General features: G+C 45.9%; 2 protein-coding genes across 4 annotated transcripts in view; one reads left to right on the top strand and one right to left on the bottom strand.

The window, feature by feature from the left end:
- The first annotated feature begins 25 nt into the window (after nt 1-25).
- CCDC87 (coiled-coil domain containing 87) lies at nt 26-2,644 on the top strand. Its single transcript, XM_015411911.1, has one exon. The coding sequence runs from the start codon at nt 26-28 to the stop codon at nt 2,642-2,644; it is 2,619 nt and encodes an 872-aa protein (XP_015267397.1).
- Nucleotides 2,645-8,356: 5,712 nt separating this feature from the next.
- RBM4B (RNA binding motif protein 4B) overlaps nt 8,357-16,183 on the bottom strand; it is a 10,390-nt gene continuing 2,563 nt past the window's right edge. For 2 of the 3 annotated variants that reach the window (XM_015411960.1, XM_015411961.1), the window contains exons 3-4: nt 11,692-12,361; nt 8,847-8,923 (exon numbers count right to left, since the gene is read on the bottom strand). In XM_015411960.1, coding sequence (XP_015267446.1) covers nt 11,700-12,361 — 662 coding nt within the window. In that variant the 3' untranslated portion in view covers nt 8,847-8,923; nt 11,692-11,699. Of the gene's footprint in view, nt 8,924-11,691; nt 12,362-16,183 lie in introns of all 3 variants that reach the window. The other variant, XM_015411962.1, reaches the window with a different exon arrangement.

The following is a 16,183-nucleotide window of genomic DNA, read 5'->3' as shown; positions in this document are numbered from 1 at the left end:
ACAGGCCCTGCTTCCCTCTCTCGCCATGGCGCCTTCCCGTTTGCCTTCCGATCGTGGGCTGTACGCCCTGGAGGACACAGAACAGGCGACTCAGAAGCTGCACAGCCTATACCAGCGCGTCCTGGCTCCACTGTCCCTCTTCCCCGCTACCCATAGTCGGCTGAAGGTCCCAGTTCTGAAAAGGGCATCCTCGTATTCGCCATCTGTGCAGAAGCCCGTTGTGCCCCTCTCCCAGGCGGCGCTCACGCAACTAGTGAAAGGACGCCTGGAGTTGGAGCCACAGTGGGAGAACGTCTGCCCTCGAGCACAGAGTGTCTTCCAGGAGATCATCCTGGCAGAAGTGAAGCACATCTGGAAGGATGCCCAGCATTCGTTGTATGACCCGGCCTTCAGTCCCCAGATGAACCGGGAGATCTACCAGAACCTAGTGGCCTACATTGGCTTGGTATGCCAGCATCTCTATCTCCACTACCTGTGCCTCATGGAACACTGCCGAGTCCTGGGTGTCTTCACTGATTGTGCCAACCTCACCCGCTTTGCTGCTCAGCTCTCCCTGGACTGCTCCACCTTTCTCAAAGTGTCTGCTGTCCGGCACCGCCTGGTGATGGATATGAAGACCTCACAAAACCATTACCCAGAACCAATCTTGAGGAGTCTGTACAAACAGACCTCATCTCATCCCTCGGGATGCCGCTTGAGATTCACCATTAGCCACTTCATCAAGCTCATCAGACCTCATATGCCAACACTGAGACAGAAAATAGCAAAAGATATAAAGGAGTTGGAGGATTTACCTCCATTGGATTTAAGAAAAATAAAGCATTTACTTCCAGTGTTGAGACCTGCTGTTCCCATGCGGCAAATGTCATGTGCTGCAATCACAACACCTTGTCCACCTATCCCTGGCCCAGGAGCTAAGACTAAGCGAGAACGTGCTCATCAGCCTGTTCCTTTGGTCAAGAGGAGCAAGTCCCTGCCCAACATGCGTGTTGGGCAGCTCCTAGCCGATGAACTTGGAATCAGTTTAGTTATTCGCCCCCTCACCCCTGATCTGCCTACTCACTATGCAGAGCCCACAGAAGATGGTGAACTCAAGGTGTCAAAAAACCTAGCTGAGGACCTCCGGAGGCTGGTGCAAGGTTCTGTCCTGAAAAGCAGCCAACGGAGAGCTGAACTGGATGAGGAGTCAGAGCTTCCTCCCCTCATTAAAGCCCTGACGTGGCGCAAGTCTAATGAAGTTCGCTGCGAGCAGCTTCAGAGGATACTTTGTTCCCTGCAGCAGGAACAAGTGAGTGAGGAGCAGCAGAGAGACACCATCATTTCTGCACCAGCCAGTCATCCTCAAGCTGCCACAATGAATCTTACAGTTCACAACAGGGTGGTGGTGAAGGCAGCAGATTTACAGGTATCTGAAAGAACATATCATGAAACTGTGGCCATGAACAAATATACAGCAGTGTACAATCACCTCCTGGGTGAGATAGACATTGCTTCCACCAAAGCTTTGGATGCAAATATTTTTGCTGGAGAAGACGTCAAGAAGATATACATGGAACTGATGAACACTGTCCCAAAAGATCACCAGAAGTTTGATGCAGGACCCTTGATAGATCACCCTGCAACTGACATAGAACTATCTACCTGCTTTGCTTCCTCGACACTGACTAGGAGAAAAAGTGAGCAGGTCATCAACAAAGAGCTGAGTCAAATCCTGCCAGCTGGACCATTCATCCTCGAGGAAGTAATAGACACACCCACAACCCCCAATCTACCTTTCAAAAAGAACTTATCCCAAAAACGGCGTGCCTCTTGGCTCAGATGGTGGAAGACAACCTTCAACACTGATGATTACCTGACATATATAAGTACAAAGGACTCAGACTATTTGCAAGTGGTATTTCATTTGTATGACTATGACAGAGAAGAAGAGGAAGAGGAAGAGGAAGAGGAGCACCCCATATTAGATGAGGGTGAAAGAAAAAAACAGGAGGAAGTGAAAAGAGAAGAGAGAAAGAAAGCTGCAGAGCTACAGTCTGAGAAGGAAGAATACCAGTCTGGGGAATGGAACTTCAACACCATCTTGATGGGGGGGTTAGGAACTTTCATTGGCTATGACCACAAGCCTGAGGATCTCAAGGTCTTACAAAGAAGGTTGGAAAGACTGTGGACAGTTCTACATTTCACTGAACAGGAGAGGTTGGATATGGCAATCAAATACAGTTCCAAAAGATATTACTTGCTGCTTCCAGACATGCTGCAATCTTGGGAGATAGCAGCACAGTGTATCCAAGACCGGGAGCTCTTGCTGTCTGAACTGGAAAGCTTTGAGCAAACTGCTTCTGATCCAAACCGCTTCTTCAGCAGGGCTACCAGATCTGTTGTGTTGCGAATGAAAGAATCCAGAATCAGGAGCCGCCTGTACTCCGAGTTGTCCAGCTGTGATTCCGAACTCTGTGTCATCTTGAATCACATCAAAGAGACATTCAACGACATTGTGACTTTTAAGGGACGCCCATACTTGGAGAAGATGGAGTGGGACATAGTGGAGATGCTGTATTGGCTGCAACAGGAGCGACGTGCCAGCAACTTGAAGAAAGTAGTCCAGAGAGGCAGGGAGTGGTGGGAACTCCCCCCTCTGACTTAAACTTGCATAATTGCCCAGTTTGTTATCCCTCAGAGATCTATCAAGAGGCTGTTTCAGGACTTTTCTGCATATATGCCAAATTCATAGATTTTCTACCGAGTTTTTCTTCAGCCAGGTGAAAAGCTTTACTAATGGAGGCAGCCACAAGCAATGTTAATGTAATAAAAATATTTTTACTCAGATCCTAGCAGCTAATCCATATTCTTTATTGTCAGAGGGAGGGAAATTCAAGGCAGGTTCTAGTGGGATTCAAAGAGCACAAGCTGTGCAGGAGGCAGAGAATGGATTCAGATAAACAACCACAACTAACAAGTGGAAATTGTCCATCTGAATGTGTAATGCAAGAGCGTAACTGGTGTCAAGAGAAAGTGCCTTCTCTGCATCAATCAATATAACAGTTTAAGTATCATCCTTTGCTCTGTTGTAGAATCCCAGGGCAATAGTCATTTTTCTGTTTGTACTATCCTGGGTAGGAAGAATAACATTTGCTCAAGCCAAAAGGGGTCTCACATGCATATCAAAGTGAACCACTGTAATTACACTCAGTTGGGAGAAGAAGAAGAAGAGAGAAGAGATTGGATTTATACCCCGCCCTTCACTACCTGAAGGTGTCTCAGAGCGGCTTACAAACTCCTTTCCCCTCCCCTCCCCACAAGAGACACCCTGTGAGGTAGGTGGGGCTGAGAGAGCTCTTGACAGAAACTGCTCTTTTTCAAGAACAGCTGTGCCAGAATTATGGCTTGCCCAAGGTCATCCAGCCAGGTGCAAGTGGAGGAGTGGGGAATCAAACCCGGTTCTCCCAGATTAGAGTCCATTAGAGTCCGCACACTTAACCACTACACTAAACTGGCTCTCCTGATAAAGGGGGGGGGGTCGTACTCTTATTCCAGAAGCATTGAGGGGCTCATGTTAGTGATTGGCTCAAGCTGGTCAAGGAGGCAGTTGTCCAGTTGCTCTATAAAATAACACCAAAGGAATCAGGGTAGGCTTCCACACACACTGGTGTGCCTCAAGAAGTCCTTTTATCAGGATGGTCCGTGGGGGGGTTCGGGGAGGACTCTAATCTGCAAGAACTGGGCTTGGTTCCCCACTCCTCCACATCCAACTGCTGGAGTGACCTTGGGTCAGTCCTCTTTCAAAGCTGTTCTCTTGAGGGCAGTTCTTGAAAGAGCTCTCTGAGCCATCACCTGCCTCACAGGGTGTCTGTTGTGGGAAGGGGAAGGAGATGGTAAGCCGCTCTGAGACTCCTTCAGGTAGTGAAGGGTGGGATATAAATCCAATCTCTTCTTCTTCTAGAACCAACTTACTTTGCTTCCTCATAAGACTGAACTGTTTTCTCTTTTAATAAACTGTTTGTTTTTACCGGTGTGTTCTACTGTGTGTGCAAAGGCCCAAACCCAGACTCAGTATGTTATCAAGAAGGGGATGTATCCCAGGGTTCCAGGGAAGGAACAGGGGAATCAAATCATCTTAAACAAGGCCCAAGGGGGGCAGGAGCAGTGTTCCCTATAAACTGAGTTAGTGTGAGCTAGCTCACAGTTTTTTAGCCTCCAGCTCACACATTTTTGCATTAGCTCAGGAAGGATGGCTCCTGAGCAAACTAATGTATGCAGTAGCCAAATTGCTCACTCACAGTTTTAATGCCAGTAGCTCCCAAAGTAGAATTTTTGTTCACAAGACTCCACAGCTTAGAGGGAGCATTGGTCAGGAGAACCCTGGGTCTTGTCAGAATTTGCCTGGCTCACTCCACATTTCAAAGGAATTCTCTAAAAATTTTTTAGTGAGACAGTACAAATATTGGATTCCTGACACAATCAACTTTATTTTTTAAAATGTTCTTAGCAGTTAATGTTTCAAGTACTGGCAGCAGGGGTCATGCCCGAGGCAGGCAGGGGTGGGGAGAGGCGGGGAGGAAGCAACTTACCCTCCCTCTTCTCCTGGCTGAATGAGGGCTGGCAGCAGGGCGGCCGGAAGCAGGGGGCGGGGCTTCGTCATGTGCCCCGCCCCCTGCACCTCACCCAGGGGAACTGCGTTCCCCCGCGTTCCCCCCGAAATGACCTCTGACTGGCAGCATCTTTGAACATTTAAGAACATAAGAGAAGCGAGTGTTGGATCAGGCCAATGGCCCATCCAGTCCAACACTCTGTCACACAGTGGCCAAAAATACCAGGTGCCATTAGGAGGTCCAGCAGTGGGGCTGCAGTGGTCCACAGACTGTATCAGGGCAGCAGAACCTCCATCTCTCTAGGCTGCTATTGTATTTCCATTTTCATACAATGGCAATGTGTACTATTACAAGAAAATAGTCCCTATAATGTAAGGTGTACTCCACAAGGACATCTCACTAACAGGGAGGTCAAACATGGTTGCCTTCTTGCACCCGCTTTTCAATTTCTATGTTAATGACCTGGTAACATTAATCAACAAGCCTGAGCATCATGCCCCAAGGCTTGGTAGTACACATATAGGGGTCCTTTTATAGGCAGATGATGCTGTTTTACTCTCAAGGATCCCAGTAGTCCTCAGGAGAGCCTTGAGCTCCTTTACCCACTACTGCTGTGAGAACAAGTTAGAAGCTAATTTTTCCAAAACGAAAGTAATGGTTCTTATGAAAAATATAACTCCAAAAAGATATTGCTGATTTCTTGACACCAGCCCTAGAGAACAAGTCTTTTGTTTTAAAAACTAGGGCTTTCAGGTCAATGGCTTGAGAACTGTTAATATAAATTCTGTTGTTTCTAATGCTAAAAGGAGCTGAGGGGCAATCCAAAAATTCTACCGGCACAAGGGGGGCAAAAATGTGGTAGCAGCTCTAAAGAGTGTTCAAGGCCAAATCTCTTGCCCAGCTTATGGAGCCCCAATTAATATTACTTCAAACATCAGGAAATTGGACATGGTTCAATCTAAATTTTTGAGAACAATTTTACAAGTGCCTAATGGTATCCCTATTAATGCTCATGCGCATCTGGAATCCGGTATGATAACGGTGGAGGCAAGGCTATGGTTAGCGGTGATTCTGTATTGGTTAAAATTGGTATCCTTTCCAAGGAGATTGGCTAGGTTAATATTTCTAGATTCTTCTGCCCCTCCATGGATAAGGGAACTGGAAATGAAATTACCTTTTTATGGGTTCTCCAAGCAATTCCTGTGCTCTCCGAGTTATGATAAAGCCAAGGCTTTGGTCAAAGAGGGTTAATGGTACTGCAAGGCAAGATGATTTGAATAGAAATAGGGAAAGGGAGACTCTGTCTGGAGCCTACTATGAGGGCAACCCCTATGCCTTACCTTTCCCACCTATTAAATCAAGAGTATAGGAGACTGTTCACACTAATGCGCTGTGACGCACTTCCCTCAGCTGTCCTTGAAGTATAAAGATTCCCTATGAAGAAAAGGACTTGCCCCCCCCCCCCGTTGTAGTGAAGGCATAGAATTGCTACACCACATCCTGTTTGATTGCAAGGTGCATAACAATTTTCGTGAATCCCTTCCTCTGCCTATCACCTTTAAACTGCAGACAGAAATCGTGCTTTCTGAGGTTCTTTCAGATAGGCATCATTTACCAGGTGGCTAGATTTGGCTGGCTTGCGGCAAGGCATAGGAAAACTGTAATAGCTCATGTAGTGGATTGCTGAGATTTTAAACCTTTTAGTAGACATTGTAACATTTTACTGTATTTTGAATGCTTTTATTATGAGGTATTCCTCAAATCATATTGTGAATTTTATTATTGCTGTATTGCCCCAATGAGGCATTTTATTGTTTGTGAATTAAATTCTGGTCATAGACTGTGAATAAAACTTTACCAAAAGGTTTCCCTTGCTCAAAAGCTAGTCGAATCCAACTCTATGGGGCAGTGCTCATCTCCATTTCCAAGCTGAAGAGCCAGCGCTGCCCAAAGACGTTTCTGTGGTCATGTGGCCGGTGTCACTAAACATCGAGGCACATGGAACGTTGTTGCCTTCCCACCAAAATGGTACCTATTTATCTACATGCAATTTCTTGCTTTCACACTGCTAGGTTGGCAGGAGCTGGGGCCAGAGAGGAGAGCTCACTCCATCCCATAGCACTAGGGTCTCACACTGCCGAACTACAGACCTACCAGTCTGCAGCTCAGCTTCTTAACCTCTGAGCCACCGTGGCCCTAAAAACTTTACCAAGTCCCTATAATATTGAAGAGACGAGAGCGCTACACGGGAAGACTAATGCAAAAATCACTGGGGTGGGACCAAATGTGCAAACTGTGGAAATGTCATTTTAAAAATGTTTCTAAACTACAGATCAGCAACTTTGGCAGGACAGCTCAGGGCAGAGAGCCCAGGCTGCGCCCCCCCAGCTACAAAGTAACTCCCAGTTATTGCTGTTATTACAGCTCCAACTCCCTTCACATCCCCCATTTAGTTTCTTATCCTTCAGTGCCACCCAAACCGGTACAATCTTAAGTTTTAGGCCCAAGACAAGAGTTAGTCATCTCACAGGGATGGATGTCCCATTCTTGGGGGGGGGTGGGGAGAATTTAAGATGGCCTCAAGCTTATTTTGCAGTAAAAAGGTTGGTAAGCTTCAGTCCCTGATCCAGGCTGCTCACAGCTATGTGAGCTGTGTAAGGACCAAGGGAACACTCTGGGTGCTCAAGCAGCCCCAACTGGCATCAGAGATGCTTGCTAGGAACCGCCAAGAATTGCTCCCAAGTGGATACCTTAATGAAAAATTGCACAGCAGTCCAAGTTGCTCATGCAGCAGCAGGTACATGCTGTCCTGTACAGCCCGAATGGGGATGCTAGCAAGGGGAAAGTCCGGCCTGTACAGGCAGCTCACCATGTAATCAGCCTTATCTCCCTCTTGGGGGCTATTGCTACTTGGTAAGAGGAGACCTACATGTGCATGCATGTGGGTTTGTCGTGGCAGAAGCCTGACCACCTTTGCTGCTCTTGGGCTCCAGAAGCCCAGGAAAGTTATGACTGGCAAAGAACTCGAGTGCTTGGCTCCACTATGGAAGGGGAAGCTGAGCAGAATGATTCTTTACAGCTGCGATCACTGAAGAGAATGCCAATAGCCTTTCCCACATTCTTTGTAAGCTTTGTCTAAACCATTTGTCCAGCTCAAGCACCAACGGCCAGTTTTACTCCTTTAACAAATCAAAAGTGACACACTCCCCCCATTATCCATAAAGGCACTCTGGTGATACCTTATAGGTGTGATCTGCCTGCAATCTATGCCCATTAAGGCAAAGGGCCCAACATGAAAGCAGGGTAGGTGTTTCAATTTGACCCTGTGGGTCTCTTACAATTCAATCTAGTTAGTTTCTAGGTAAGAAAAACAGCAGCAGGTTTGAGCCTCCAACCTGAACAAATAATCCCAAGGCAGAAGCCTTTCATTACCTCAAGGGACACAAATGTCTCTTTGAGGCTGAGTGAAAACAGGCAGCTGGATTTCTTGACACAGGTTCTTTACCTGATATCCCATTCCGAAGAAGATGAACTCCAAGTTGAAATTAAACCACTCAGCCTTTCAGGTAAAAGGATGTGACATTTAACTGCCAACTTTGCCTGGAACCAAACTTAAAACTAGCAGTGGGACTTGAGTGTATTTCTCACACATACAAAGAGAGCTGATAAAACGATCAGCGGGCCTGCAACTAGTTTTAAGTTCTCCTCTTGGGTACATAAAACAAACACACAGGTATCTGTTACAAATGCTTTATTTTACTGCAGAGAGAAAAAAAAGAGTGTTTGTCAAATAGGAAAGGACAAAAGTCACAGGTTAATATCAAGATAAGAGGAGGATTCCACAGGAGGGGCCAAATTCAGGATAATACGAAGCGTGACAATGACTTCTCATAGTAAAAAAGGACTGATTATTCATTTTCAAAAATAAGCCTATTCTGAGAGGAGGGGGAGAGCTATAAAATAATCTGGGGGAGAGGACAGTGGCTTGAGCCAGGCTCTGGAAAGAAAAGACACCCACCCACCCCCACTCTACCAGCAGCCCCCTGCCTGAGCTTGGAGAGCAGGTCCAGGCGCAAGTCCAGAACCAGCAAAAACAGTCACCTCTCCAGACAGGAAGGTGCAAGTGACATCAAAAGGAACACCTCCCCCACTCCAAGCAACTCCCCAGAAAATAAAAACAAAACAAAAAAGTTAATTGTCACTAAGCTTTGAAGAGAGACAAAATGTCCATTAATGACATCATGCTAAACACAAATCGTCACATCGTGAAGCCTGGTACTGTTTTGCCGCGGACGTACCACAGGAACCCGACATCCAGCCCTCAAATAGCCTACCTGAAAAATAAAAGACATAATTCATTTCAAGGCTCAGATATATCTCTGTATAGAGAAAGCCCCAGAGCCACCGTATAGGAGACGTCAGCACAAAGACTTTCACTTATATGTATGGGGCATGTCCATCCATGCGTGTGAAAGTTGAGGTGTGCGGTATATGCATATACAGCTGGTGAGAGAAGCAAATACTTCCTTGCACTATAACCTCAACACCAATGGATCTAGGATTCATCCCAAACTCTATGATTTAACCACAGAGTTTCAGGTGACTCTTAGAGCACCACGCCAGCACACGACATTGTGAATCTGTGCAACATCAAGAAGACTGTCCCTGCGCCCTAAACTCTCCCTACTCCCGGTGCTTGGCTTGTGTTTTCCACATCCAGGTTTCTTGGTCTGCTGTTCACAGTCCTTGCCTCAGTACTAGTGATGTCATAATGCTGGTTTCCCCCTCTTCCTGTCATGATTGATGTCATGTGATTTCTTGTCACATGTGGGCAACTCAGGTGGTTCTGGAACAGTTTTAAGACCACTGTTCCAGAGCCATGCGCACCACTGCCATAATCCCTCAAGAAGAACCTTGTTTCTTAGCTTTGTGCCACAAGGACAAAGCGGCAGCTCAAAGGTGTTTTTTTCCCAGTTAAAAATTGGAATATTTTGTATTAAACATAGTGAGCATTGTGAGGCCACAACCGGCCCATTTACAGTAAGTTCTCTGGAAACTGTTTCCGATATTAGATGATCTCTACATATCCTGAAAAGCAAGCAAATGGTTAAAGTTCCACATACTGCAACTGACAGAGCCTAAGTCTGTGGCAGCCAATTCCCATTTGGCCACGCTACTTATGTTCACATTCACAACTAGCCCCTGAAGTGCAAAAAGAGGCCAGTGACTGTCACTGCCTCCCTAGACAGATGGTGTTTCCTAGCCCTCTTTTCCAAAACAGCTGTAACTGGAAATTCCAGGGACTATACCTCGAATCTTTCACATGCAAACCATGCGCTTTGTTATTGAGCTATGGCCCTTGTTAGCAGCAGTAGCCCTCTCATCACCCTTCTTCTATTAGACTGTCCAAGGACTGACCTGGATCTATTTTGGCAAGCCCCTGAGAAGTCTCAGGCAATTCCACTACTCACCAGGGACAGTAAATGCCCTAAAGCCAAGAAAGGGCAGCACTGGTTGTCATTTCAGGAAGTTGCAGGCAAAAGAACACCTGATGGTACTTCAGAAGACAATAAAATATGAATCAAGGAGCCTACAAGGGCCTTTGAACTACATACAATGCTATCTGCTCACTACCAGATGAATACCAAGTTCACAAATATACTGACAGGGATGTGGCAGGAAGCTCTGGTTTGCCATGGAAGCTCACTGCATAGCCCAATCACTTTCTCTTAGACTCAGGGTTGCTTTTGTGAAGAGAAATTGAGCAGGGGAGAATGATGCTGTCACATGACTTTAAATCCCCAGTGGAGAGAAAAGTGGAGTAAAATATCCAAATAAATAAAAATGGCAACTATGATATACATTTATGGGGTGGCCCCATTTAGATCCTGTGTGTAATTCTGGTTCTCCCTTCAGTAAAAGAGTATTGTGGAACTGGAAAGGACGCAGAAAAGGGCAATTAAGTTGACTGAAGGGTTGGAGCATCTTCACTGCAACAAATAACTAAAACGTTTTGGGGTGGAAGGGAAAGGGACTGATGGGGCACACGAGAGAAATTTCTGATATTATGATCGGTGTGATTATTCTTAACCATCTTACAATGCTAGATGTTGAAGTCACTCACTAGAATTAACAAGCAGTGAGTGCACGTTAAAGCAAAGCACTTTTTTGCACAGTATACCACTGACATGAAATCTGGTGCCACAAGATGTGGCTGCAGACTTTAAAAGAGGATGAGACAAATTCTTGGAGGAGGAGAGTGCCGGCAGTCTGTTAGCCAAGACTGCTAACTGGAAATCTTCATGAACTGAGGCACGGTAGCACTGGGTGTACAGACAGAACTGGGAAGAGCTGTTGCTTTGCTGTCCTGCTTAACAGCTTCCCAGGAACAGACAACTAATGTCCAGCATTGTGTTTCCAACTGACAGGATGGACCTCAACCTCGTAAGCAATGCTTATGTAATGAAGACAAAACTACACCTTAAACAGACTGCCCCCTTTGGAAGTGATGCGGTCTTCTGGGGATAAACAACCCAACACACTAAGAGCTTGAAAAGTCTCCCTCCTATAAGCTAAAGGCCTTGCTTCTAATTCCACAGTGACACTACTAAAGGATCAAGCCTCTACCTTGATAATCAGAGTAGCTGCTGGCATCTCAATCTCAGACTCAATTGTGCATGCTGAAGTCTGACAGGCTTATAAATAGACAGTAAAGGTAATGGCGACCAAAGGGGAAGCAGAGGCACTTGGAGAGGGGATGGTTCACAAGATTAGCCTAGGAACAGGCATTTAAATATATCTGTATTGAGCCTAGTTTCCCCATGGGCAAAATCCCTGGAGTATCCACTACCTAAGAAAACAGGATGTTAAGAGTCTTCTTTCTTGCTTGGCTGACACTGGTTGAGACCACACCTCTAACCCAGAAGCACAGCTTACTCAAGATATCCTAAAATCTGTATCTCTGCTGCTGTTCAGCTTTGACATCCAGTGACTGGCAGATACCAGGTGTTCAAGTACACAAAGCAGTCCACTTCCCCATCTCTCACCAGCCACACTAATACTCCATCCCCCTCTTCCAAGCTACACGAGAAAAAACGCTCACCTCCAGAATCAAAACGCAGTGTACCGCAACCTTTCCGCGTACGCATCCCGCCCGAACCGCTGGACATCGTAGAGAGAGGATCGCGGGACGGGAGACAGCTGAACACGCTCGTATCCATACACGTCTCCAACGGTGGAAGCCGTAGCTGCCGAGCGACGCAGGGGACTTCTATCCCGGGTATAAAAGGAGGAAGACGCAGCTGCAGCAGCGGCAGCTACCGCTGCTGCAGTTCCCGAGGTAGGCAGCAAGGCCCTGTCGTAAGGGTCTAAGGTGGTAGAAAGGCGATTGGCCATTGCTGCGGCTGCTGTGGCTTGTGCTTGTGAGTACTGGGCGTACTGGGAATACTGGACCATGGTGTGCTCCGCATATGTGTCGTATGCAGAAGCCCCGTACGCGGCGGACCTCGCGCGATACCGTTTATAGTAGTCCACCATTCCATAGGGGTCATCGTAATACATGGCATCCCCATAGCCCGTGGGGTAAGGGGTGCGCACTGCTCCGTATTGCTCGCTATATGTTTCGGTCAGCTCGGGCACTTGCCCCGTGCGATCTACCGGGCACTCTTTAGACCAGTGACCCTCCTTCCCACACCGGTAGCAGCCACTCTTGTCTCCCATCCCGGGCGCGGTCCTGAGCCGGCTGGTGGACAACTGCACGCGCATTCGTTTGCCTTAAAGAAACAGACGCAAGAAGGGCAGCTATAAAGATTGGTTAAAAACAGTTCAAAGCAAAAGCACAGCAGGTCAAGAATTAAAAAAGCAAAAGGGAACAATAACTAACCTGCCCACCCACCAAAGCTAACCACCTCTGGGCCCGGTTGTTCCCAGCAGCAGGAGGGTGTTTTCCCATCTCTTCTGGCTTGTAATGGTCATTAAGTTGCTTAGGAAGCAAAGCAGTGAACAGCAGGTGATTCTAGTAACAGATTACTAGGGGTGGGGGGGAAAGCCAAGTTCCTGCCTGCTTATGACAGTGCACGATTTCATTCAACCCCTGAAGCTATGATGCTAACCATTAAAGATGGAAGTTTACTATCCTGCCAGAACTAGTTATGGAAGCTGATTTGCTACATGGGATGGTTTCTGGCTCCCAGTGTGCTACTCAAAGCACCCACAACATTCCAGAAAATTGCAACTGCCAACTATTTTGTAAAAAACAGGTAATTCAGCCATTATGATAGCAGGCAAATGTTTACAGAGATGAAGACAACATATGTTGAAGGTTCTCAAACTAGCACAGAGGAGCTTCTTTCAATCTTGTTCTTCCCACAGACCTCAATACTCTTGACCTACTTCTCTTTCCATTCTCTAGTTCTCTCACAGACCAAGCCTAATACGGTGACTTAAAAGATGGGTAACTGCTACTGATGTTGGAACAAACACTTCTGCTGCTCAGACATCTTACAGGATTTGGCTTCCTAGGCTGTTGGGATGCCATCAAGCCTTGCTTACTGGCCCAGCTTTATCCTACCACAGACAGACAACACATTTCACACCTAACTGAGGAAAATCTTTCAACACTCTGTATGAGTCAAACAACTAAATGGAGAATCCCCACGGTAGGCCTGTACAGAAAGACAGAATGATGGCTAAAGAGTGCAGATGCATCTCTAAACGTCTACATACTGTGAAATTTACAAAACCCACCCAGTCCCTGAGACAGCAGCTAATATAATATGCACCACATATGGATTCCAGACACAAGTGTGTCTGACTTTTTCCAAGGGTCTGCATCTTTTGTCTCATTGCTATGGATCTTGCACTTCATTCTGTTGTTCACAAGGGTTAACATGTCCTGTTTCATGGGGTGACCCATCAGGGCAAGCAGACTGACCTATCCCCAGCCCCTCTTAATATCCTCAGTTTAGGGACTGAGCACCTGAAAACCTTTGATTTCAGCAAGCAGTTTTACATTCAGCTGATGTGCCACATGCTTGAAACCCCCTAAAATTTTAGCCTCAGACAGGTGCCCTTCTACCTCTCTTTTACTCACCCTTTGCTGATCCTGTCCAGAAGCATGGTAAGCTCAACAAACCCCACTGTTTTGACCAGATGACAGACAGGAAGACAACCTTCTTGACACTAGGGTTTCTAGGCATGGCTCAGAAGCTATCCTTGCTCCTGGGCAGCAACCCCTAGAGAACTCAAAGGGGAAGCAGGCTTTCAGCAAAGTATCTGGTTCAGCCTCCCATATCCTCCTCCCCACTGGCATGCTTTCATCCAATGGCTTAGGATGTGGTGAAGATTCTGTAACCTAGAATAGAAGCTGGTACTGCTCAAATAACATCTGGTGCTCCCCCATTAAGCACTCCAGGAATGGTTTAAGTGGCACACTGGGTTCTTGTTTTGCCCCAGAGCTACTGGGCTGTAGTTCCTACATCCCTGTTACTCTTAGTTCTCACACTACTAATGAAGTTTATCCTCCACCATACTTTAACCCACATTGGAAGACCAGTTTTTGTGCCTTTAAGAAATGCATAAAGAAGGCATGTCTGGAAGTGCTGCTTTTTTAATCCCTGCAGGAAAAGCTGTGCCTGCAAAAATTCCTTTTTCTATAAAGTGCACATTTACATCTTATCACGTGGCATACATACATCCCTGGCTGGCAAATGATGGATCAAGCACTCCATAAAATATCCTGCAGGGAAGTTCCCTAACTGATGCTTGCCTGAAAAACATTTGGGTTTTTTTGGGAGAGGGAGACTGCTGGCAGATGGATGCTTAAGGCAGCAGTCTTCAGTGGCCCATCTCCAATGTTAACAGGAGTAGGCTTAGATGTATGTCCATCTCTTTCTCCATCCACTTAATGAAGTTCTCTACAAAACTCAACCACAGTTTTCAACGAAGTTTTCTACAAAACTCAACCACAGAGACTGCCAAATCCTTTAGGCAAGTTTCGTTTCCTTGCTGATACAGCTTAACAATGCTACTCTCTAACAATCGAGCAGTAACTGTTATTGGTTCAGCACTCCTTAACAAGTCTGAGTGATGTGCTGCTGGAAGAGAGAAACATACCCAGGGTGTTAAATAACAGCAGCCAGGTATTGGCTATACAGCATGGTTATCCCATAATTCAAGACCATATACATTCAACTCTCTGTATCCCACAAATGACATCTCCCCCCCCGCCCCCGCCACACAGACATCAGTGCTGCCTAAAACACTCACCGAGAAGTATGCACTCAGCCTGAGCCTACATGTTTTAAGATACTCATCAATGGAGAAACAGGAAAAGGGAGGCTTGAGTTATTGGCAGAATTAGAAGTTTTCGGCTCATCTCAACAAAACTCAGGCTCCTCCCCCCATGATTCTAACCATCAAGACAAGTTGTTGTGCAGCTTATTAGTAATCATGACCCCCTAACTTCTGATGCTGAGCCTCCTTCAAGAGACTGCTACAAAATTTCAGAGGGTATCTACTTTGGTCAAAACTGAGGAAAGGTTCATTTTCTTATAACACTTTCCCACTATTTGCACTGGAAATCTTTAATACCGTTTAACTACCAATCTACCAAGGTGTGCAACCTTCCCAATATTTATTCTCTGTACTACTTAGATATCCAAACGCAAAAAAGGGGGGGGAGACTTGAGCACATAAGTTAAAAATTAGCTCCTCCCTACCTGTAAGCTGTCTCTAGCCACTGCCAGACCTGCTGTGATCTCCTGAATATACAAGATGTTTTAAATGCTTAATAAGAAACTGTTAGCAAGAGAGAATACTAACAGTGCAGCTTGTGCAAGAGAAGTAAAGGGTCGGCTTCACCAAAACCTTGCACAGAGCCTTAGGGTGGGTGAACTTCTGGTAGTAAACGAGTGGTATATGAGGGAGGAGAGTGAATCACAGCAACTGAAGGCTGAAAAGACAACTGGGAAGAGTGCCTAGAAACAGTGGCTGATGGGATGGGAGAGAGGTAAGTCAGTGGGTCATGAAACACATACCTGAGTGGAGGTTAGGCAGCAGTGGGAAAGGACAAGCAAGGGAATTTGGGGACAAAGGGCTTGTTGCTAAGATGTTTGCCTGGGTTACACAAAGCCAAAAAGGAAAGCAGGTACACCTGAGAACAAGCAGACTGGAGACTCTTGAATATAAGCATTTCTTCCCTCACTGCTGTAGAAAACTGGATGCAAAGAAAACCTAATGGCTTTTCTGAACAGTTTGTATCCAAAGATAGGTACTTGTTTATCTCAGAAAAAAAACTGCTCTGGTTTTCTTTATAGTAGTGCTTAGCTGACAATTTATCTCTAAGGACACTGTTTAAGTCTGGGCCTCTCTTAAAGCTGTTGTACCTCGTAAGTCTCAAACTATCAGGTCTGTAAATCTATACTCCCAAATATTTGAAAAATTATATTAAAGCAGCCTTTATCACACTAGGAGCTTTTGTTTATAAAAGTCTCTCAATGAGAAAAACTGCCCTTTCCAAGATTCTAAAATTTCTTTTCTCAAGTTTTAGCATAATCAATTAATCAAATAACTGGACAGAAGCTAGCCTAACCAAA

This window comes from Gekko japonicus, unplaced genomic scaffold (genome assembly GCF_001447785.1).
Source record: "Gekko japonicus isolate JY-2015 unplaced genomic scaffold, Gekko_japonicus_V1.1 scaffold563, whole genome shotgun sequence".
NCBI classification, from domain to species: domain Eukaryota; kingdom Metazoa; phylum Chordata; class Lepidosauria; order Squamata; family Gekkonidae; genus Gekko; species Gekko japonicus.
The sequence above is the reverse complement of the archived record's forward strand: the minus strand, read 5'-3'. Positions and strand labels throughout refer to the sequence as shown.